We start from the raw sequence: 25367 nt of genomic DNA on the forward strand, positions 1-25367 counted from the left end.
ATCGAATCATTGTCTGCAAACCCTAGTTTTCATAATCGTCGAGTACTTTTCGGCTGAAACCTTCGAGATCTACTTGCCCTCTACTTCTAACTAAACCCTAGCCTACAATCCATAGGCATTGACAAGTTAATCCCTTGTCACTTAGTGACAATACATCCCGCGACAAACTTGTCCGGTAGCACACACTTGAGGAGCTCAAGTTCCTTTGCCATGATCTGTATCTCATGAGCCTGTTCTACTACAGATCGGTTCTCAACTATTCTGAAGTCATTGAACTGCTCCATAGCATACAGTTCACCTCCGGCATCGGCAGCACCGAACTTAGCGTCCAGTGCATCCCACAGTTTCTTTCCATTTCGGATGTGCAGATAAGCATCAACCAACTTGTCTCCAAGCACACTTAGGACGTCACCCATAAAGATTACGGTGGCATCCCCGAACGCTTTATCCTCTTCAGGAGTAAGCGGACCTCTGGGAGTACCTTCCGCAACTCGGTGCACGCCCATAGAAGTGACCCACAAGAGGGTCTTATTCTTCCATCTCTTGAAATGAGAACCAGTAAACAGGCTCGGTTTGAGCGCAGCAGCAAACCAGACGGTGAAAATTGCCTAAGCATATAAGGTCTTTGGATTGTTGGATTATTAGGCAATTTCTGTGTGAGTTTAGTTACCGAAAGCAACATTATAGATGCACAAGCATACTTAAACACACACATCAGACTAAGCACATGCATCAGATCTGAACATGGAACAAGTAGCAGTGCAAGGTAGGAGAGGAAAAACACGTACATCGCGACCGGGAAGGTCGCACCTGCAGCAGCACCACCACCACCATGGGAGTTGTTGATGTCGCCCATGGTGTAATCGAAGTCGTCGATGAAGCAGTCGAACCGGCGAAGAAGAGCACGAACAGCAGCGAGCAGTCACGCCGAGACGCTCCCCAAAAACCTTATCGCCCGTCTCCCAGTGAAGGATCTCAACGGATGGGGTTTCAGATGCCTGCTCTCCCGGACGGCTGTGCACGCAGTCGTCGGGATGGGGAAGACTAGAGAGTAGCGCAACAAAAGGAACTTCGTGAGAGAGACGGACTAGAGAGTTCTGAGAGATCACTATTCTCCAGGTCAGATCTATCTCCTTGTATAGCCTGGGAAGAGAGACGACCCGACCGCGTTGCCACGCGTAGGAAGCCAGGGACACGCGGCGAGCATGCACATGCAGGTCGACACGTACCCAACTCAGTTGGTGCACCAAGCAAAAATTTAGGCTTCCTTGAGTGTGTCTCGAAATCGAACTCGAGTCACGAAACGCGACGTGCGTGCCGTGCCGTGCCGAGGCGGGGCGGGCGGAGGAGGAGGAGTGCGCGAGGGCTCCTTCTATTCTCAGTCACTTGGAAGGACTAGAACAACAACCCTTATATACCACTCCAACTCTCTCCCAACTAGCAATGTGAGACTAAACTTTGTCCCCAAGATTGTCCCAAGCTGCCAACGTGATGTACCTTGAGATTTCAGAAATTGTAGACTATATGGGCTGTCTTATTGGGTTGCAGCCCATCTACATTCAACAAAAAGTTAGTTTCTCTCCATTCCATTCTGATTGTAATTTTCATTTCATTTAGATAAGAAAATACATTTCATTGAGACATATATACAACTCATTACAATACACTACAAATGTTGTTAATGTACGGTAGCCAAGCTTGTATTTTTTTAGAAGCAGCTTAACCACCTACTACAACCTCTTTTAGAACTAATCTAGTTCCAAACGGCTACTCCTTACAAAATCTTTGTAGGATTGGTGAGGTATGACACTTCAGTTCCTGAGTTTTTCCTCCAAACAGGGCCTTACTGTTGCATTAGAGACTATACAAATGCTAACCTCAGCGACCATACAAATGCAATCTCAATTTGTATCTAACCTCACTTTTGCTGAGATTTGATGATTTTCCCTCCCTTTTGTCTTGTAACTGATCTTTTGCCCCATATTGTTTGTGCCTTGATAATTTTCGTTCTGTCAACATGGGCCCACACACAGACCTATTTTCCCTTTCTTTCTCTTAGCTCAAACTTCTGCCCTCCTTTCCCTCTTGTGCATCTATGTCGAAACAACATCGCATAACTGCGAGTCTGCGAACCATGTTGAGACTTTGTGTGATCCGTGAGATGTAATAATTAGTAACTTGTATGTAACAAACTCTTGATTTTTATGCAATAAAGAGCCGTATGCATCGATTGATGCAGAGACTAGGATGACCCCATTTCGAAGAAAAATAAGTGCGAACCAGGCGAAAAATAACTGCAAGCCAGGCGAGGCAGCAGTCAAGAGATGGTGGTAGTTGCTTCCTCTATCTACATCTGTTTTATTGGGTCGAGCAAAGGGCAGGGAGAACGAACAGAGCATGAAAAAGATAGCCCAAGGGACAGTTTGGTCTTTGCATATGAGCATGACAAAGATATACAAGTATTGGATTGCAACATGAAGACCGGGGATGACTGCATATCAACCGAGACCAGAACAGAAAACATATATGCTTCCAGAATAACTTGTGGTCAAGGTCCTGGAATCACTGTTGGCAGGCTCGGTGACAACGGGTTCGCTCCGCTCCGTCCCCCGCGGGCGGAGTCGGGCGAACGACCAAAACCTAGCGCCACCAGGCTTCGATCCCATCTTTCCTCCCCTTCGCCACCGTCGGCGCAGGCCGCCGGGCAAAGACCCGTGCGGTGCCGGCGGCGGCGGACATGCTCCTACCCGCGCGCGAGGCGGGCGACGCGGGTCCCCCGATGCTGGCGGCGGTGCGTCCCGGTGGGCAGGGTTCCGGCGATGGCAGCGCTCCTCCCGGGTGGCGGCGGCGCTGGGTGATGTGGTGGCGACGGCGCGGCCCCTTGGCGGCGGGGCGGCAGGGTGGTCAGCGGCGGCGCGGGCGGCGCGGCCCTGATCCAGATCTGGGCCCCATCTGGGCTTGGGCGGGCCAGGACTGGCATCCCGAGGCCTGCTCCCGACGGCTGGTGGTGCGTTTCTTGCTGAGGGTGGCTAGGACGGCAGCGCGTGGACTGCAGAGCGGCCACGGGAGCTTCACGAGCCCGGCGGGCTCGGCCGGGCCAGAGGGGCCTGGTTTGCTCCTGTAGCTGCGTCCGGTCTGTCACCGCGGTCGGCGGTGGAGGTTGCGCCCTCCCGCGTGGCTGCTGTCCAGGCTCTCCTCGGCTCGGGGTGTTTCCGATCGGTTTCGTCGGTCTTCGTCAGTGGGTCACGGTGAGACGGCGGTGGTGGTTGCGTGACCGTGGTGGCGCGAGTTGGTGGGCGGCATGGTTGGCGGAGCATGACGGAGTGTCCGGGGCCGTGGGACCTTGGGGGACGGGAGAATTCCTTGTCGACGGCCGACACCGACGCGGTGCGCCACCATTCCTTCTTGAGGGGCGTCGGGGTTTCCCCTTCCCACTTCCCTTCCGCATACCGGGGGAAACCCTTAGGCTTGTCCGGGCAGCAGCGTCATCATCGTCGCATCCCTTCTTGAAGGTGCTGCCTTGGTATGCGGCGCTTCGGAGGGCTAAGCTCGTGGTGGGAATCTTCCGGAGGGCGCAGCGGTTGCGGATCATCAGCGTTTTCGTCGATCCGACTTTGTCATCCTTTCTTTCTTTTTTCTTCTTCTTGTGTTTTCTTTTGGGCTTTGTTGTGCTGTTTGCTCCAGCGGTGGTCTCTATCTTGTATCAGTTCGTTGCTATATTAATATAGCGGGGCGAAAGCCTATTTCAAGGAGGCTCGGTGACAACAGCAAGCAGGAAATGAGAATGCATGGGATATCACATTGAGGACATGATCATGGATGACGTCAAGAATCCTATAATCATTACCGAACTTATTGAACGACGGTCTATCCTTTGAAGCCTAAGTCGTGAAAGAAGCAAAGCAAAGTTTGGCGGTGGAGTTCGGCACTGTTTGGTTCAAGACTATACGAGGTACGAGTGCCACCAAAGAAGCAACTGTAGCAAGTTAGATTGCGGTGACACTGTCTTGTGCCGCGACATATTGTTATAAGATGTGAAGCTTACTTTCAGTGAGGGTCACAACGGGCCATGACAGGCATATGCAACAACACGAAATCAAAGAAATCCATAAATGTCACTCTGAAGGTTTTTTTTCCAAAGAGGATAACCCTCGGCCTCTGCATCAATTAATGCACACAAGGCATTTTCCCAAGATCTCCTAAAACAACGAGGATTGTTTCTTCTAACTGTTTGTACCTGAAAATCAAATAATATCTTCTGGAGACAGAACAGAGATTTAGGTACTGTAATTACTATTATTTGTATTCAGAACAAAGATGAGATGCCGCAAGCATTTTCTTGGCCAATTCAGAACTCAATGACCAACATATTTCATTACAACCTATTATTTGCATGCTTCGGTTTGCTGTGGTCACAATGGTTTATCACTTTCACGGAATAATTGGATTACATCTGTAGGCCTGTGGCACATTCTGTCAGGCTTTCAATTTCCAGTGGCAGATTAGAGCAAATCTAACTGGTCAAAGGTGGATCTTTTGTGGGTAGCAACCAAAGTATTATCTGTAGCTTGCGAATACTTGGAAGCCTCAAAAGAGGTTGTTCACCTCCTTACTCCGCAACTTCAGGTCTACAATAAAATGACCTTGTTAAAATCCTTTGTGCAAGAAATCTCCAAATCGGTAACCATGGATCGAGCCACATGCCTTTCCTTCCTCAGCTAAGATCCTACAACTGAAAGCTGTGCTCAGAAATATTCAGATACCTACCTGAAAAGGTAGGCATTCACATGCTTTCTTTCCTTAATGACTTGTCATTAGCACCGATGAGGTGCACACTGAATCATCACTTCCACAAGCCTGTGGGTTGGGCATCTGTAAGGGTTTAAACATTCATGCAAGGATAGTGGGTCAGAAGAGTGCAGCACCGAAGAAATGCATGTAGTTTTCAGATGATTTGTCCTTGCAGTGAGTGCTCCAAGTGTCCTTTAATTTTTCAGTTAGAGTCTTAGTATTGACATAATCTCAAAGGCCAAACCGAGCTAGCTGGAAGCAATGGCCAACACACGGTTTCAAGCACATTTATGTTGATTCTCACGCCGATAGAATCTTGTACTGCTAGGCCCCAATTATCTATGCCAACTAAAGATAATCAACCAGAAGCAACCTGCGCCGAGAACATGATCCAAGATATCCAACCGAACTTACCACCTATAAATAATCCTCATGATCGAATGCTTGATCCCATCAATCACTGCATCCAAGAGCACAGACTAAGAAGGCATTCTTGTTCTGGAGCAAATGGCTTCTCATGCGCTTCTTTTCTCTGTATCCCTTCTAGTGCCATTGTTCTTGTGTGTTCTTGCGAAGGGAGACATGACAGTGATCCCTTCTAAAAATGGGGCTGATCATAGAGGTAGGTCTCTACAGTCCACTAAGGTCGTCAATGTGCTGAGGTATGGAGCTTATGGGGATGGAGTCCATGACGACACAAAGGTATGTATATTGCAACACCTCAAAATATAGAGCATAATTTAATTTAGTGCAAATGGATATGGAATGCTTACCATGGGTGTGGGTGTGCATCCTCTTCTTATAGGCATTGTCAAAGGCGTGGTCTGCAGCTTGCTCCTCTTCTCTTCCTGGCATTGTGCTCATCCCCAAGGGAAAGAAATTTCTAACGAAACATGTAACCTTTTCCGGCCCATGCAAATCCAGTATCAAGTTTATGGTGAGATAGATGAACAAAAAGAACATGCATATTTTCCTTTCTTTCATAAGAAATTTTGAAAACAAAGACCTCAATTTATCCCAAATTCCAGATAGAGGGTACTTTGGTGGCTCCTCCAAAGAGATCATATTGGATCGAGGATACCATTAGGCACTGGGTTTTGTTCATAAATGTGAGAGATCTTACTGTCACTGGTGGTGGGACTATTGATGGAAATGGCAAGATTTGGTGGCAAAGTTCCTGCAAAGTAAACTCAAAGCTCGTAAGTATATTCAACTACTAAATTGTGCAGTAATAAAATGCATCAAGCACGGGGAAAATTTAATGTTTCACTTTCGACTTCAAAGGTTAATTATCGCAGCATTCATTAGCGCTTAGTTACGAAAACAGAGTTTTTCCTGAAAACTTTCTGATATGAATTTTTATTTTTATTTTCCTTTTCAGCCTTGCAGGCCAGCTCCAACGGTGAGTTCCTTTTCTAATATCTTGCGCATTCCAGTGGCGTAGCCTTGTTTTCTTCATTAGAATTTAACTATGTTTCCTTCCAATATCCAGGCTTTGACGTTCTACTCTTGCACAAATCTAAAAGTGGATGACTTAGAACTGTTGAACAGCCAACAAATCCACATGTCAGTAGAGCGTTGCACCAATGTAAGGGTGTCCCGCCTATTAATCACAGCACCCGGTACTAGCCCCAACACCGACGGCATCCATATTGCACATAGTAAGGATGTGAAAGTGTACAACTGTGCAATCAAGACTGGGGATGACTGCATGTCGATCGAGGATGGAACTAAGAATCTACATGTTAAGAACATCGTGTGTGGACCAGGGCATGGGATCAGCATTGGGAGTTTAGGTGATCAAAACTCTGAAGCTCAGGTTACAAATATCACTATCAATGGGGTGCGACTACATGGCACGACAAATGGAGCTCGTATCAAGACATGGCAGGGCGGGCGGGGTTATGCAAAGAATATCGTGTTCGAGAACATAATCATGGATAATGTATGGAACCCAATCATTATTGACCAAAACTACTGCGACTCGACTACACCGTGTAATAAACAGGTATAAATCTCGATGACCAAGTTAGTATTATTCATTTGTTTAATTTTGCATAGATATAACCTAGTGTAGTTTTCACAGAAATCGGCAGTGGAAGTGAGCAACGTTCTGTTTAAGAACATCAGGGGCACAAGTGCCTCAAGAGACGCTATCAAGCTGAGTTGTAGTAGAACTGTACCTTGCCATGGCATCGCCTTGCACAACGTCAAGCTTACTCTAAAACGAGGCAATGGCAACGCAAAGAGCACCTGTCAGAATGCAAAATATAGGACACTGGGAACAGTTATGCCACAACCATGTATTCTCAAGAATTGATGAAAATGTTTTAATGGAAGTGCAAAGTGCTATATATGTAGAAGGTCTATAGATCATACAAAGATGTATGAACAGTACAAAGATGAACAGAGAAGGATACCTAGTAGTATGGCAATAAGCAGAGAGTATCTTTTGATACGCTTGCTTCTTTGTATTTTCCAAGTCAAGTCTACATGCTACCATTGGCACAATAGCTGGGGCTTATGATGAGTATTTCCAATTAATTGTAAGATGGATTGCTCCAAATTATTTTGCATGGAATATTTATAGTCATCCACGAGAACTGTCAGTGACTAAAATAATTTCAGATTAATACTTAATAGCACTAATGTACCTTTTCACGTTGATTATTTTCAGAATATCATAAGTACCTCTGTTGGAAAATAGCATCTGCTGAAAAAATTATAAATCATCAAATGTCTACAGTGTTACCAGCTAGAAAGTCCTAGATTCCATCGTACCGAGAGCTGTGTTTCGTACCACTCCATGGTTACAAACTAAAAGTGCACAACTTTTCTATATTTAAACAAGAATCAATCATGTGTATATTATCACATTAAAGCAGAAATCAGGTAAAAGTGAAACCTGTATGGTTGTAGCATTTGGTGACATACTAAGCCTACAGATATGAAATTATTGGCCTTTATAGAGGAAAGAATGCAAAAGGTGCATGCAGATGAATAGTATTTCACCATGAATGGTAACAGCGTGCAGGAAAATGATTTTAGACAAACAAAACAATCACTGGCCTTTTTGGTGTTTGTCTTTGCTCTGGTCAAGAACTCAAGAGCATCGTGTTGACAGCAGTCAATTCAGAAGGAAGTCAAACTATATTTCAGAGTTGTAAACTAATGTAGCCATTTTTTTACTTTTAAACATGGGGGAAACAGATCTTCAACGGTACATTGTAGGAACATGTTCTTTTTTCATTTTGAGGGTTTTTATGGTACCCTATACTGCAGGTAGCAGTATAGAATATCTCACCGTTAATTTGCTGAGGGTATGATAGATAATTCCATCTTTCCTAATTAGTGAGGAAAAAAACTTAAAACGAGTTGCTGATGGGCCATCTTAGGTCGATCGTGTCTCCTCACGCGGCTGCTTCTCAGGCCGTCTTGCCACCGCCAGCCAGGTCGCCCGCTGGCCGACCTTGCCGCAGCATCGCCGCCGTGTTCAACCCAGGCCGCCGCCACAGCCAGGTCGCCCGCTCGTCGGCCTTGCCGCAGCACGCTGCCGCGTTTGACCGAATTCGTTCAAAACATGATTCGAACCCTAGCCTGCCGGGATTGCAACTGCCTATCCAGCCACCAGGCTACAACCTTAGTTCTCTGGTCAGGATGAACTGGAAGTTGCGTCCTGATCCGGGAACCTCAGCCTAAGTAAATACAAACTCAGAGATTAAGTTAGACTATATCAAACAAGCTTTGTAAGTTAAGATTGGAAAATTCGATATGTCTATTTCATCAAGAATTCCACCCGCAGCAATCCCCTATTCCCCTATGTAGATTCAGTTGCTAGTTTCACATGTTGTAAACCTCTGTAATAGTAGTAGTTTTTATTTCTTTTCATGTTGCATAGATGCTGTTAGCAGATTTTTTTTTTTTGACAGAGATGCTGTTAGCAGATTTATAAACTGAATTACAGGTTGATTGAATTGCTGTGCAGATCCATCACGAGTTAGACAACAGGTGGCAAACCCTGTGAATAGTTTTTTTTTCTTTTTGCCCAGATGCTGGTTGAAGCACTTGAAACTTAATGTATATGCCCATAGACAGCAATTTCACTTCCGGAAGAGAAGCAGCCCATCTTGTCCCATCTAGTGCAGTTGAAGCACCTTTCTTCTCCTCTTTTTAGTAGCCAATGCACTGATCGAAATTGTTTCATCCTAGGTACGGTATGATCGATTCATGTTTAAAAAATTTATTATTTACATATCCTGATGATTCATGTTTGAAAAATCCATTATTTACATATCCTGAATTTCGTTACTTTCTTTTGCCTGTTTCAGATTAAAAAATTCAGATCCCCTCTGTAATGCAGCTCCTGAATGTTGTACACATCTGTTTGTCCACTGCAAATTTGGCCATCAACTTTGGAGCTTACTGCACTCCAGGATTGCTGCTGATTTCCCTGTCCAGACTACAGAGCGCTACAAGACCGATGGTTGGCAGTTGCTTGCTAGGAGGAGAGATGCTAGTTCTATTACTGCTTTTTAGTCCAGGTTTCAGATTGTCATGGCTCCTGGTGTAGTGTGTCATATGTCCTATGGTTCTAATTTGTCACAGATCCTAGCTCAGTATTCTCCGAGTTCTTGATGTTGTACTTGTAACATACTCTTTTCTTATTAATAAAGATCAGCGTTTCTTATTAATAAAGATCAGCGTCTGGTCTTTGTTAAATGATTTTGGCATGGGTGCCTTGTAGTGTGATGAAACAAGGGACTTACTGTTGGTACAGAGGCATGCCGTAAATGCAGAGGTTAGGCATTGCATGCTCTAGTAGCCTATGTCTGAAGATGACAAATTTTTTTGGCTAATAAAGCATCATCATAAATGAACGAACAATTGGCGGGATAATAACAGGACCAAGTAAAAAGATGGAATTGGTAAATGAACATCCTCATTGTCACGATCCAGTTCAATGGAACACATATTTATGTTCTGAACCAACTGAATACAAGAAGAAATAATAAAACATACTACTGCTATGCCTACTCCTTGCATCCTACAGGATTCATGGAATCAAAATCCAATCTTCCCGAAGTGGGCTGCAGCTCTGAAGTTTTATCAGTTTGGAGTAGAAGTTCTGTATATCCTCCTTCGATGAATGTGCCAAGCATGTTCGAAGAATCCCCGTGAAAATTATGGTTTGTGAAGTGTGCTATTGCAGCATCAAAACTCGCGCTTGACTCAAAAGGTCTCCGCTGAATGAAGAACCACGACAACAACAATAAAATGAAAATTAGAAGAGATACAAGTCCGGTTGCTGTTTTCTGATGCTGAAAGGGGGCTCTTGGATTTAATAGTGACACAACATTGTCTAAGGATATGCTTTCCACATACAAACAGGGAGTTTATGCTCCAACATCTCCACAGAAACCTAAAACCCACTCTTGAGCTTTACTTGTAAAATCAGATTTCCAATACAGGAATAGCATCAAGAATCCCTTTGTCAACACTGTCAGCATAAAAAATATATTAGAATCAAATACAAGGATTTTACAACTATATTACCTGAAACAGATAACAGAAACAAATTATGAAGTATGCCAATTAGACAGAGTATCATTCACTTCTACAAAACAACATTATCTGTATATTTTCAGTTAAATGGGTAATTGCTAGTTCTTTCTAAGCACGCATAACAGGAACCAAATCAACCAACTAACATACTAGGCTATGTAGCACTCGCAATTGACTGAAAATTTCAATCCACAAACTGAAATATAGTTCATGATGGTATCAATTCATCTGCACAGAGCTATGGTATCATTTTACCTAAGTCATATGCTCGGATTTTAGTGGCACGGCATCATCGTTGTATGTTGCATGCTGCATGCTCCATCACTGTCGACGTTGGAAACTCTGCAGGGCAACAGCCGCCATCCACAAGACCTTGACGCCGTGACAAGACTGATGACCATGGAGGTTCGATGATGACCATGGACGTAAGGCCACTCAACCCAATTTGCGGCAGGAGGAGGCGGCGCTGCAGCTGGGCGACGGCGCATTCCGCAACTTCCGCCGCTCTAACTCCGCCGCCAACCATGGTCAGCCTGTTGGCCCGGGACGCCGTCTGAGAAGAGCTGAGCCAGTGGGCTGGGCCATCTGCAGCTTCGTTGCCGCGCTCGGCAGCAATCGCCGGCGACAACGCCTCTGCCTCGGCCACTTGCAGCTTCGTCGCCGTGCTCGGGGGCAACTGCCGGGGACAACTCCTCTGCCTCGGCCACCTGCAGCATCGTCGCCGCGCTCGGCGGCAACCGCCGGCGACACCGCCTCTGCCTCGGCCACCTGCAGCTTCGTCGCCGCGCTCGGCGGCAATCGCCGGCGACACCGCCTCTGCCTCGGCCACCTGCAGCTTCGTCGCCGCGGTCAGCGGCAATGGCCGCAGATCATCCTAGCCGAAGATCGACCAGCTGCGCCATGGTGGTCCGCGTCGGCGACGGCCGGAACCCTAGTTCGTAGGGGCCATTCAAATCGACCGAGGAGGAGGGGATACGGGGGTGTGCGTTGACGGCGGCCGGACCCTGGCTCGGAAAGTGGTTCCTGTCTCCGCCGCTGCTCAAGACGGAGAAAGAGGAGGGACTACGGGGGTGCAGGTCTGTGGCGGCCGGAATAGAGCGAGGGGATTTTGGTGTGGGCAAACTGGACGAACGGGGGTAGCAGCTGGAGTCTGCCTTGCTACAAAATATGATCTTCCTAAAATGCCCTCATCAACCTATACTGCTGGCTCCGGAGGCGCAGGACACCTCTATACTGCTCGTGAGTTGGGCCGTCGAAATCAGCCAGTATAGTTTCATCTTCACGGTTCAATCTATCGATCGGATGGTCCATATCCCTCTTTTTTTTTTGACATAAACATACCTCTTTATTCATTCAAAATAGAAGTTACATCATTAACTAGAAAAGGTACAATAGAAACGGTGGGCTCATCTAACCAGACTTGTTGATCAGATCCGCGAGCTAGCCTAGCTAATTCATAAGCTACAGAGTTTGCTTCACAAAAATTATGTTCAAACTTAACCTTCAGAAAATCGGAGCCAGGTGATAGCAGTTATCAAGGATTACATTTGAAGCTCCATTGGAGTAGCCTCCCTCATTCATTGCTTGGACCACATTGATACATCATATAACTCTGTTGCATCCAAGTGTTTGAGCCAAATTAAACATTGTTTTAAGGCATGTACCTCCGCAGATAGCACGTCGTAGACAAATTCTAGTTTGCTATTACTCACAGCAATAAAGTTTCCGTAACTATCACATATTACTGTGGCTGTAGTGCTACGAAGAACATCTGCATCGAACGAAGCATCAACATTAAATTTTACAAAATTTTGCAGGGGCTTTGTCCAACCATCTCTTCGCAACTTCGATTTAGGAGAATGAGCAGCGACACCTTTTTATCATGAGTAGCTTGCCGTCGCTCTCACCAGAGGTACCAGCTTGTGATCGCGATTAGTTCATGTATACTTGACTGTCCCAATATTATAGGAAAATTATGTTCAGAACATAAAAGACATCCCAAAACAGCTTGCATGTTTGAATAAGATACTTGATGCTAATCGGTTTGTGCCTAATTATTTCTTGGTTTAGCCAAATATTGGCACGAGTTTACTACCCGAGCCCCCTCGTCTCGGACATAATCGTAGACCATCCCAACATCTTGATCACTCTATTGCAACAACAGGTGGGCCCACCAGGAAGGGAGAAAGAGAAGTCCTGCCAGCCAGCTGCGTGGCAAGCTCGCTGTGTGGGCGTGCCAGTTGTCATGATCCATGACAAATGCGTCTAAAGAGCATCTTCAGTCGTGTCCCACAAACGACGTCGGATTAAATGTTTGGGGACGTCTCTGCTTCGTGTCGCGCTTGGAGCGCGTCTCTCCCCAGCAGCGCCCCCAAACTTGTCCTCCAAACTTGTTTTTACAATAGAATAACTCTTTTTTCTGTTTTGTTGTATTTTCTTTTAAATAGAGAGAAGGAACATTACAAAAACTAATATATAGTTTGAAACATGGTTAAAATATTGCAAAATGAGGAAACTTATCTAGTGCAGGTACGTAGGTTTCGCGTTCTTCGCTGCCAAGAAAAGAACACTCTTAGTCACCCAAACTAAAAAATCCAGCTGGCTGAGAGTGCTCGGTTGTTGTTCTTCGATGCGCAGGAAGAATATCCAGAAACCTACACTAGTGGCTTCAATTGGCCGGTTCGCTGCAAAGAAAGAGCACTCGCCATGTTCAATCATCGTCCTGTGAGCACGCATCCGGCTTGAAGGTCATGGGAGCGCGCGAACTTGTCCCAACCGGTGTGGAGGTACATCTTGTCGCACCTGTCGAAGATCACGTCCACCGGCTACCGGCAAAAGCAGCAGCTAGCCTCTCACAACGACAGCGTGGCCGGCTCGTTGCCGGCGACGAACTCGGCGAACTTGTCCGGCAACCTCTGGATGCCGAGTGGGTCGCTATTGAGGACGACAATGAACTCGAACTCCCACTCCTCCTCGGAAGACGACGACGGCGCAAGCGATGGCAACCATACATGCGTTGCTGCTCCAGCACGGCTGCGACCTCGACTTCTACCAGCCATGGAATGGCCCTCGACTTCTAAGATGGTGGCAGCTAGGGTTGGGGATTGCGGCTCTAGGGTGTGTGTGAAGGGCGATGCGCAAGCACCCCCTTTTATATGCCGGAGGGAGGCGAGGGAGTGGTGGTGTGTATTAACGCCGGCATGGAGAGCTAGGCGCGACGAGACGTGTCGTTGCGCCTCTGTGGAAAATGCACCATCACTGCGCCCCATTAACTTTCGTCGCGAGGTAGGCGTAGGTTGCGCGTCGTTCGTGTCTCAATGACGTGTCGAGCCTGCCAGTTTCCGCCTCGCTTCTCGCTCTATCCAGCGCGCACGAAACATCCCTTGTGGAGCGGGGACGGCCTCGAGGCGTCGGACATTGTATTAGGCCACGCCAAGCGAAAAGGGTATTTAGGGCGCACGATTGGAGCCAGTTAAATGTCTGGCGCTCCAAAAAGTTTTCGGGGTCGGGACTGAAGATGACCGTTTATCACACTGTATTATGAAGAATGCAATATTAGTGAAGTGTATACAATTTACAGATAGTGCGTTGGAGATGATGACTAGAATGGCTGAAAGAGACCGCCAAGATTTAAGGAAATCAGAGCCAAATTCGTTGCCTAGTTCAGGCTTGTTTATTTGCCGTCGGCCAACCGAACGATGTGCGTAAGATCACAAGACCAATTGGACCAAATGGTTGGGATTGATTTTAGAAACAGTCCCAGGGTGGTGTTCTACTTTTCATGGATTCTCCCCCTAAAATGATGTACAACAAGGAACAGTTGACATGCTACAATACACATTTCCTTCCTTTAAAGAAAAACAGTAATCCTCACAACCTCGCATGTGTAATTGACCTCCTCCATTCAGGAAAACTGGAGATTCTCCTGAGGTGATTACAGTGGGTCAAAAAAAAGAACGAGCAGACATATGAATGGATGGTTTCTACCAGGGGCTAGCTTGTACTAGCTTCTGCAGGTTTCTCCTGCGGGCTTGAGCTATCAAGCACATTCCCAACTCCAACAGCTGGACCTATGCTGCAACGATCGGTGTTGTGAACGGCAATGGCATCCTTCAGCTTCTGAAACTGTAAAGCAGAGCCCAAATTTTATAAAACTGTTGAACTCAGACAGAACTTTACAGAAAATTTAGATTTTTCAGCGCCTACCTACCTAAGGTCCCAATATTACATTATGAACCCATATTTTTACAATAAAACACGTCACTGAACAACAAAATAATGAACTGCCACATTTGCAAAAGAAGACTCTAAGACAGGCTTACGCATCTGGAGACAGAAGTTTCCAACAATCTGATACATCATGACTTATGATCAAATATTACCCACTGTACAAGATGAAGCCAAAGTTAACCTACAAATGTGGTGATGCATGCTTACCTTGGCTAATGAACATGAGAACGCCTCCAGTTGCCCATCAGATCCACGATAAAAATGGAAGAAAGGGAGGACCTTCACATTCAGTCGTTTACACATAGGTTTGTTTTCATCGAAATTTACTTTTAGGAACACAATGTTAGGATTATCCTTAGCTGTCCTGCAGAGCTGCATTGAGATTTGAGGTGGCATTAGTTCTACAACAGTATTTTATGAAGTCCTCTGAACATAGGATGGTAGGGGAGAACAGATGGTAATGATAAACTATGTTTTCAGGAAAACAATTAGGACAAGGTTATAAATGAAGCTAGGAGAGAAATCATCATGCACCTCATTATGGAGTTTATAAGAAGCTACTCTGTTCACTAATATAAGACGTTTTGGCAGGCTAATTTAGGCTGCCAAAACGTCTTATATTAGTGAACAGAGGAAGTAGATGCTAAGTTGCACAACAAATAAAGAGTTAGCACTACGAGCTCCTATGGTCACGAGATGAGGTCACCACTGGTCACATGGCCTGAGCAAGGTGGGTTGCCTACAAGCTGCCTTTTGTTTTAGCAATGGTAACCTCAATCATAGTACTGAGCTATGCAGCCGAGTCACTCAAGCACTAAGCAAGACCTGTAACACTAACATCATGCCCAAAAGTAAACCCTTGAGCCAAGTGCTTACAGCCAACGGTGATGATTGATTTATGCCCAATAGATGAACACTTATTAATCATAATACAACTATGTAAGGGACCTAATTGTGGGACTGAGGAAAGAGCGACAATGAGATGGCAAGACTGACTGGTTGTACAGTTTACAGGTAATAGCTTATGCTCGTAAATTCTGTAGGCTCCCCAATCAGTCCTCAGGCTCCACTGGGCCATAAGCTTGCATATTGAATAACAGATAAGTTACTTGGGAAAAATGGGCATCTCCAGACTCCAGAGGCATCAAAGTTGGGGGTTATAAGCAGTGGTGTAGCTACCTTTAAGCCAAAGAGGCCCTTGGTTACTCCTTTTCTTGTGATTTGTTAACTAACTGGTAATTTTTTTCCACCAGCTAGATGTTAATCAAGCCTTTAAATTAGCTCACTCGTGAAATGGGTGCCAAATGCTAAGTATTCTCACTAAGTGGGCCTTCTCTATCGGAACCAGAATGCAGAACGTTTTTGTACACATCGCTTGATTGTGATTTCTTGTTTCAGGTTTGGGATAAGGAGAGTTTCAGTGCTTGTTTGGTGGTTCCATGAAACTTCTCAAAGCAGATGTGTCCGTGAAACCTGCAGGATAGTAGAATGGTGGGAAGAACCTGCAGGATAGCAGATGTGTCCCAAAAGGCAAAGGACTCCGATAAATTAAGCATGACACTCGGCAGAATCTCTGGGAGGATGGGGCAGGAACACTATCAGGAAAGACCAGGTAGTCAACTTGACCCAGATGAAGTTCAGCAAAACGAAATTAGCATAAACTCATCACTACATGTCCATATCCTCTGAGCATCTTCAATGCAATATGGTATTCAACTATTTGGCGACCAATCGGTAATTTCTCTTAAAATCATAGTAGAACAGTAAGATCTGACAACTCATCAGAAACCTATTAAGATCTCATCAGCATGATGGATTGCTAAACCTTGGACAAATAAACTTTTCCTCTTGCCAATTAGTTGAAAAAAGAACGGTAGTATCATTTGGACTTTGGAGAATTCCATTCTAATCTTGGTCTCACCAGGAGACCATGGTACATCATGTACGGGTATTAGGGTTATGTAAAAAATAGGATATGAGAGTTACAACCATGGTATCCATAGTGCTGATGTCTTGAGTAGTATGCGTGTTTAGCATTTAATCATAACGTCGAAGGGAAAGGAAAGATAAATATTAGGGAAGGAAAAAAAATCCTTAGTTCTACATGCAGGCCTTAGTTTGAAATGAGGATAACTTGCTCAATACAGATCTACACATCATAGATGGAAGGAAAATGTTTCACTCTTTCCAACTTCCCATACAAGGTCATTGAGTAATTAACTAATTTGAGAGCAAGAAACCACACTACTACAGAAGCAACATACCTTCCAAATGTCATCTATCAGCATTATTATTGTTTAAAGTCATGACCACACATGCGAGAATTTGTTTTGCAAGAAATGGTATTCAGGGCATAAGAAAATTAAATGGCACATAGCTATACGCATATCATATCAGTAAGGATTAATGGTAATTACCCTTGGGAAGAGTGCCCTGCAAGAACCACACCAAGTTCCATAAAACTCCACAATAACAAGCTTGTCACCTGCATCCCTTAGTGCATCCAAGAACTCCTGTGTGGAGTGTATGTCAATCATATTTGCGCCGGCATTCTTTTCCCACCATTTTGGTTGCTCGCCAGTCTCTGAACGAATTGCCGCGTGTGCCTGGCATGAGAGCAATGAAAAGTCCATAACCATCAAAGACTCTCAGCAAGCAGGAGCCCTGTCCATGGCCCGAGCATTTTAAATCAAGAAGTCTAGCGCATCCCCAAGAATTTCAACCAAGGATGAAATTTAATACAGTTTTGAATTTTGATACATTAACAACTTCCAATCTCGGAATATACAGTTCCAGTGGAGAGGTGCGGGCGTGTTAATTCTACATGTAATTCGTATCACCCCAAACCCAACCAAGAAATCAGGTACAGTGTAAATGAAATGCTCGAACATCACGAATTGACCAGGACACTTGTTATTCTGTAAATGAAAACCCGAATAAACTGTCAGACCCCTTCTGCACGCCATCCCAATTCCCAAACACCCTAAAACCCTACATTGAGCCTCGAAATTCCCCCGCCGCAACAGCGCGAACACGGCTAAGGACGGAAAATCCTCGTCAGAGGAAACAAGAGCGCGCACGCACCTTGAGCCGGCAAGGCCGCCCAAGCGGGGCGGCAACTGCCGCGCGCGTCCGCCGCAGGTGAGCACGCGAGTCGGGCGAGAGGACACAGTGGGACGACGGGGACGAGGAGGCGGAGGTGGAGGCGCGGAATCGGCGGGGGAGGTGGTGGAGCACGGCCTCGGCCATGTGCTCCGCGTCGCTCCGGGACGGGGCCCAGCAGCTCCGGCGAGCACCGCCGCCGCAAGGACCGATGTATTCGGCGCCGGGGCCGGAAGCGCGCGAGGCCGCGAGGCGGCGGGTGTGCGAGTAGTGTATGCGGCACTCGTCGGCTCTCCGCTGCTGGTTGCGGTGAGGGATTGTGGCCGTGTGTGGTGGAGACGGTGGCGGATGGCTCTTTCGCGTGGATGGGGAGATTTGGGAACCCAACGGAAAATGGGTCTAGGCGCACTCTGACTGGTAAGTGGGGCCAGAGGCTTGGACCATACTCATAGTCATAGCTTGTTCCACTCGAAATTTCGAATTTGGAATGGCCTGGCTCGATGAATAGCATGTTCCATGATAGTAGTGTGAGTACGTGTAACTTGAACTACAGTAAATGATTTACAAATAGGGCCCAAAAAAAGCTTAGAAAAGAAATAAGCTGAGTATAAATGTCTTTTATAGCTCGAACGGAAAATGGGCAGATCTTTAGCCAATCGTTACCTCGCACGATTAAGCTTGATAGCTCGAAGAAATATGATTGTATATCACAATTGTGTTTCATATTAGAATGATAATTTATTAACTTATATGATATGTGGATTTATTCTTACTATGGCCGATGGAATTTAAATATTGTCAATTTTCTTGTCCATAGTTCGAAACTAGCTCGAGATCGTTACAAGCTGACTATGAACTAGTAAATTTTATAGCTCAATCTTTAACTCATCACACTTTGAGCTCACCTCTAATTTGAGTAGGTGCTGAGCTAAGCCTGGTTTAGTTCGCTCGAACTCGACTGGTTTGCAGCTCTATTTCCAAATCTAAAACATTCTCAGTAAACAAATTCATCCTTTCAATGAAACTAGCTAAGTGGCCAGCGCAAACACGTGTATTATATTGTTGTTCCCCCTATAATTTATATTCAACTTCTTACACGAAAAACATGAAATTCGAGAAATACAGGTAATTCCCATTATTGCATGACTATTACTAAAAATCAACTTGTTCCAGAGAATGGAAAGAATTTAAAATTTGTGTTGTAAAGCCCTAAACTAAAAATATTTCATTATTTTTTATATCTTTTAATTTAGAAAAAATAACAATAGTAGGCAGAAATTTTGATAAAATAAAATTTGTGGAAAATGCTATGTTAACGGATCTTGATTACTGGACTTAGCCGCATTATGTATGTTCAACTTTTTTATAATTGTAATTAAGTTATACTCCTCTCTCCCAAATTAGGGTGCATATTAATTTTCGTTAAAGTCAAATATTGTAAACTTAAATTAAATATATAGAAAATTATAGAAACATCTACAATATTATATCAATGTTATTAGGATCATCATCAAATATATTTTATATTATATGCATTTCATATTGTTAAAGATAATATATTTGCGTATATAGTTGGACCAACTTTGTAAAGTTTGAATTTGACCAAACCTAATATGCATCCTTAATTGGGAAGGAGGGAGTATATACTAGTTAAAATTAAATGAAAATTTGATTTGCTATTTCTTAGTCGATTGAAATTTGCTGAACTATTAGCCGCCCAGGCTGAGCTTTTTTCACCTTATAGTTTTTTAACTTTAAGAAAAATAATTTATGAAGACAACAAATGTGTTGTTTATCATGAAAACACCATTTCATTTTTCCAAACGACAATTGTACCCAACCCTGGTGCATCTTTTTTCCCCTCAAACAAATAGTGGTTGAAGGTTTTATATTCGGAGTCTCCTTACGGAAGTGTATTGTTGTCATTCATTATATTTTTTCTCTTCAAGTTTCGTATATGATTCATCATCTTGTCACATGTCCTCCTTGCCCCTATAGTCCTATCCCTACCCATCTCATATGGTGGTTCACACGGCGAGGTCCATGAGGCTGGATTTCGCTGTGAGGATGGCCTTTGCCAAGGAGGTCGTCAAACAGACCCCCTTCTCACCGTAAGGTGGATTTAGATCACTTCACGGTGGCGGAGTCCTTTGTACGCGCATCCTTTCATCCGAATGATGAATCCCTGACTCACACCTTAGAGTCGGTCATTGGAGGATACTGCAGAGAGCTCAATATTTTTGTCATCGCGCACCATATATCTTTCGTCCATAGTCTCAAGTAGAACAGTTGGTTCTCGTATACTTTCTTATGCACATTTATATTGCCATAGGTTCATGGGTTGTTGTTGTTTTATCTTTTGGGTTACAGGTGGCATAGAATGAGAATTTTCTCGTTGGTAAAGTAACATTTTTTTCTTCCAAAAATTCTTGGTCACGATATCTTTGTCATGAATTTGGATTAGATGTTTCCCCTGATGGTCTTTTGGGCCATTTTTTGCCAACAATGTGTCATTCTTATTCTTATTCGTTCCTAGCCTACTTATGATGTCATTGTTCCATCCCATTATTCAAGATCAACTTTGCAAACACTACTACTTGTCTTTTTGCTGCCTCCTTATTTGTTGTGCAAGTGATTCACATGTTATTTGTAAGGGTCAAGATTTCAAAGTGTAGTCCAAGATTGGACCCTTTAATTGGATGAAATAACTATGGCGTGTCTTCTTCCCTTTGGCAGCAGAGAATTTGGTGGGAGTCCCCTTGTAGAAAGTATGGATTATATTATGGCATTTACAAATAAGATATTATATAAATGTGAATATGAAATATTGTTCAAATTATAATCGTTTAATAATTGTACCTTCCCATCTTCTAAAATCCATAGCATTACTGATGAGTTTATTGAAGGAGTTATTTCCTAGAGGCTAAAAGTGCATGGAGCCCCCATGTATAGTTTTGGTAATTAATGAAAATCCCCATAGACTAATGTTTGCATTGATTTATATTAGTAGAATTTGTCCGTGGGCAATTTTTGAACCATATATTGGCTTGAAGGTTGCAAGAATAAAAAAATGAAGAAGATCAAGTGATAAGTATGTCTTGAAGAAAAAGATGGAGTGAGCTCTCACGTGTATCTTCAAGACATCAACACTACGAAGAAATAAGAAATGTAGTGCAAGTTCAAGATGAGTCATCTCGAAGAGATTATATGCTTGAAGGTTGTGATCCATATGGTGATCATGGATATGTGAATATGCCACGAAGAAGAAGCTCTCCCATAGAGGAGTATGGGGGAGTAATCCGCAAGACTTCGTATTGCAGCATAATCAAGAAAGTCGTGCCACCTTGATGCGGTCAAGATCGTCATCATCTAGATTAAGTGGAATGCGCAAGTTTAAGTGTTGCTCTCGATAGGTTTCTTTCTTTCGGTCTCATGGTGTAGTTGGGAGATTGGTCTATAGGATACTTTGTACTATCAAGAGGTCTCTCAGATGAGTAACTTGATCATATTGTTTAGCGAGAGCTCAAACTCTTGCATCTTTGCATCATCTTTCTTGGTTATTATTTGGATCTTATCTATATGGTGTTTTCCAGCTTGTGCTTATTCTCATGATAAGATCTAGTTCATCTAAAACGGATTCCTCATGAAATACTTGTTGCTTTTTTTGGGAGCTTTTCCCAGTTTTTCATGTTGAGAGGTTGCATCTATAAATTCATATAAAGATATCCCCACTCGTCCACTTTATAACAAAATTGGTTTCACCTAAATCAGACTTTCCTAACTCAAGTTATTGCATTCTAGATGTTGGAGGTTTTACCGATTTTCTCTTATAGATATGTTCAACCTTCCTTCATTTGGTTTTATACTCCGTGGTTGGACTATTATGTTTCTCTGCATCATCTTGCAGATCTCTTTGTTGTGATTCCAACCAGCCCAAGATCATCAAATTCGGAGACCGGGTGTGATAGTTATGGTTGTGGGTGTGCTCCTTTGTTTCCGCCGAAGTGGCCAGAGGTCGGAAGGTCCAGCCAGCCCGGACCTACCTGCTCAGAGTGGTCCAGCCATAGTCCGGGATAGCTTCGAGGCTCTCGGTACCCCTGCCCTTTTTTCGTTAGTATTATTCCAGTCGGCCCGGACCAGTCCGTCCCACATGAATTTTCTATTTTCCTCTTCCAACGGTAGATTATGAATTGGGGGTATAAAAGGCCCACTTCTTCCCCATTGGGTTGGTTGCTTCTTTTACTTCCTCTCTCCTCCATTGTTGAATTGATAATATTTCCTATCTTTCAATCCCTCCATGATTCTTACACCTTGTACCCATTTGAGGGAAAAGAGATAGGAGATCCAGATCTACAATCCTACCAAGCAAAATCCACTCTGTGCAAGGGAATCCCTAGATCTGGACCTTGGAGAATTTTTTTCTCCTTGTTTGTTCTTCCTCTCTTATTCCCCCAATAGTTTTTATAGCGTTGGTGGCATTTGAGAGTGAGTTCCCATTGCATTAGGTGCATCGAATTGAGTTCTTCACGATGATATATGGAGGTGAAAGTTCGTGGTATATTCCTTCAGGTGCTCATCTTGTGTCTTTGGACCCTAGACAACTTAGTGATCTTAGTGGTGTTCTTGGGGCCTCAAATTAACTTGTGGAGAATCCTCAAGTGTGAGGCCTTCCTCTCAATTTCTTGTGAGCCTCCAGTTAAATTGTGGAGATTGCTCAAAGCTTTGTGCAGGTTTGTGACTGCCCTCTAGGCTCCCTTACTAGATTGAGGACTTCCCTTTTGATGGGAAGGTTGTAGAAGAATAAGGTGAGGCCTTCATGTAGTTTAGGTAGCCTTGTGTCCCCACACCACTCCAACAGAAAGTAGCATTTTCAAGAGTGTGAACTTTGGGATACATCATCCTCTCACATGCCTCCGTTATTTCTATACCCGAACTCTTTACTTATGCACTTTTTGTAATAGGATCCATGCTTGAAGTTATATATCTTTCTATCACATACTTGTTTATATTGCTTAGCATATGTTCTTCGTGCACATAGTATGACTAGGTTAAAAGGTTTGGAACACTTTATTTTTTTTTGCCTCTAAAAGGACACTGATGCCGCTTAGAGCGGGCGGGGGTGGTGAATAGGCGGTTTAAAAACTTCTATGATAATGACTTGAAACCAATGTGGAATAAAACTAGCGTTTAATTTGTTAACCATAAAATATGTATATATACTACGGTTCAACTAGTCAGGTAGCTCTCCAATTTGTTTGTTTCCATTATTCAAGATCAATGAGTACCTTTTAACCTATTGTTTGAACTCTAATTTTGCTAAATTACCTTAGAAGGTCCAAACGTTTGATTCTCTTTAGTACTTTGTGTTTTCTATTTATATTGGCTCGGCCTAGTTTGTATATTGGGTCGTTTGTTTTCGTGTCTGTTTTGTTCGCACGGGCTTGGATCCTGCGTAGTTATATGTACAATATGGTTTCAACAGCACAAGGACTCCTTCAACTCTTGTTTACTTCAATTTGAGGACATCCACTACATGCATTCGATATATGTTCCAAGTAGTCACATGGTTCAATGAATCATTTCAAAACCGATACTACCATACGGAAGTATGTGTGTATATATACACGCTTGTTTCTTATATCTTGTCTTATCTTGCGCATTCCATTTAAACTGGGAGTAGCTCCGCTCCTAGGCCCAATTTGTCAACTCAAGGTAGGTGCTTGAGAAATAAAGTTTTGTTTTAATTCATTTTTAAGCTAGTGTTTTTGGAGGTTCATCGCCGGACCATTACAAGAAATACGAATTATTATCATTATTGGAGAAAATACAAATTATTTAAACAAAGGTTCTAACCTATGGTAAGAGAGGTTAACAAGTGTATCTAGATCACACATGACTTGCATGAGCCAATTATTAGTTGGGTCAAGTGGCCATTTCTCAATCAACTTAATACTACGCCCACATTTAACAAAAGAAAAAACAGCCGCATCTGGACGGTTTATGCGGATAAAGCATAGTTGCACTTGTGCTATTGGCCAAATACTAGTAACTTGTCGAAAGCAGTTGATATGGTCACATCAACGTCCACGTCTCACTCGGGAACATCGATTTGTGGCCGGCCATACCCTGGAGCACAAGGCACAGCTGTTTGGGTTTGACCATGCACTTCCTTGTTCTGAACGCAGTCTGAGCTAAGCAACCATTAGATAAGTCTCCCATAATTGAGCCCAAACTGACTACAAATTTTGATCACCTGTTGCCCAATTCATTCACAGAATACCCAGATCATTCATTGACCAAATGGCAATGTTTGATATATACTACTATCAATCAACTGTAAGATAAAAACAAACCACATCATTTGCAACATTATGTAATATAGCAATGTTCGGTATCAATCAATTGTAAGATGAAACCATAACAAGAACACCATTATTATCCATTAACAAGTGCGCAAATAGGTGGTCAAGAACAGATCGATGTAACTCACAAACCATGAACCAACGAGATTAATTACAAGAAGCGAGATGGTGAGAGGATCGGAGGCGCTCACAATTTCGAGACTACTAGTAGGGCGGCGGTGGCGGTGCGGGCGTGTACCACCGTCCGGCCTCCTCGTCGATGTTTTCCGCGGGGCGGTGAAGCAGGGCGTGCAGCAGGACGAGGACGAGCCCGATGAGCAGCGAGGTGAGGATGTTGCCGGTGGCGCCGGTGAGCAGGAGCAGGATGAGCGTGAGCGCGGAGAGGACGGCGAGCACGACGCCGTCGCCGATGGTGCGGCCGAAGAGGGCGAGCGGCACGTCGCGGAGGAAGTAGAGGAAGATCCAGGCGACCATGCAGGCGAGGAAGACGATGAGGGAGAAGGGGTGCCAGATGAGGGAGAGGAAGACGACGACGAGGACGACGATGGCGTAGTTCATGGAGAAGTGCGCGAGGTTGGCGCGCGCGCGGAGGTAGGCGTCCCCGAGCCCCCGGGGCACGGCGAGGGCCCCGGGGTCCCCGAGCTCGCGCCAGGGCCGGCGCGTCGCCAGCGCCGACGCGCCCCGGGCCTTGGCGCGGGAGATGAAGTCGAGCGAGGAGCCTGGAGGCGGGCCGTCGGGGGAGGATGAGGAGGTGGGGATGGTGCCGTACTTCGACATGGCTGGCTGGAGGGGTGAGCCGCACGGTGGCCGGCGCCGGCGGCACGGGTGGGAGACGCGAGCGGCGGGGTTGAGTTGAAGTGAAGGTGACGTGGGAGAAGTGGGGGCTATGGATTCTGGAACCAGGCTGGCTTTGCGGGTAGTATATGCAATCAATGTGGAAGCGTGGGTATGGATGGAGGCTGGCAGATGGGGACAGGGGGCGTACGTGGAGCTGTAGCGTGCGGCACGATCTGGAACGTGAACTCCTCGGCGATTTACACAAAAATAACCCAAAAGTGGAAGAAAAGCACAGACTGACCCTCCGGCGAAACTATTTCACCAATCTAACCCTTTTGTGTGGCGCCCCTCCCACGGGCGCCACACATGCCCATGTGGCTCCCTCCGCCGGCGCCACACACCCAGCCGACGTGGCCCCTCGCCGCCGAGCCGGTGCGCCCGTCCGACGTGGCAGCATGTGTGGCGCCCTCCCAACGGCGCCACACATGCCAACTTATATCATGTTTTCGGTCGAAAACATCCGAGGGCTCCGAACGTCCGGGA

General features: G+C 44.8%; 3 protein-coding genes across 3 annotated transcripts; 1 reads left to right on the plus strand and 2 right to left on the minus strand.

Moving 5' to 3' along the window:
• The first annotated feature begins 5298 nt into the window (after window positions 1–5298).
• On the plus strand, window positions 5299–7111 carry LOC124706393 (polygalacturonase-like). The gene is made up of 6 exons (XM_047238060.1): window positions 5299–5493; window positions 5597–5728; window positions 5820–5990; window positions 6173–6193; window positions 6284–6799; window positions 6878–7111. The coding sequence occupies exons 1-6, from the start codon at window positions 5299–5301 to the stop codon at window positions 7109–7111; spliced, it is 1269 nt and encodes a 422-aa protein (XP_047094016.1).
• Window positions 7112–14075: 6964 nt separating this feature from the next.
• LOC124649113 (thioredoxin-like 2, chloroplastic) lies at window positions 14076–17847 on the minus strand. The gene is made up of 4 exons (XM_047188788.1): window positions 17668–17847; window positions 17001–17189; window positions 14791–14955; window positions 14076–14478 (listed from the first exon to the last, which is right to left on the minus strand). The coding sequence occupies exons 1-4, from the start codon at window positions 17830–17832 to the stop codon at window positions 14347–14349; spliced, it is 651 nt and encodes a 216-aa protein (XP_047044744.1). The 5' UTR covers window positions 17833–17847; the 3' UTR covers window positions 14076–14346.
• A 6274-nt stretch (window positions 17848–24121) lies between these two features.
• On the minus strand, window positions 24122–24861 carry LOC124649485 (PRA1 family protein F3-like). Its single transcript, XM_047189108.1, has one exon. It carries the CDS (start codon window positions 24822–24824, stop codon window positions 24252–24254), a length of 573 nt encoding a protein of 190 aa, XP_047045064.1. The 5' UTR covers window positions 24825–24861; the 3' UTR covers window positions 24122–24251.
• Between the last annotated feature and the right edge of the window lie 506 nt (window positions 24862–25367).

Source organism: Lolium rigidum, chromosome 4 (genome assembly GCF_022539505.1).
Source record: "Lolium rigidum isolate FL_2022 chromosome 4, APGP_CSIRO_Lrig_0.1, whole genome shotgun sequence".
NCBI lineage: Eukaryota > Viridiplantae > Streptophyta > Magnoliopsida > Poales > Poaceae > Lolium > Lolium rigidum.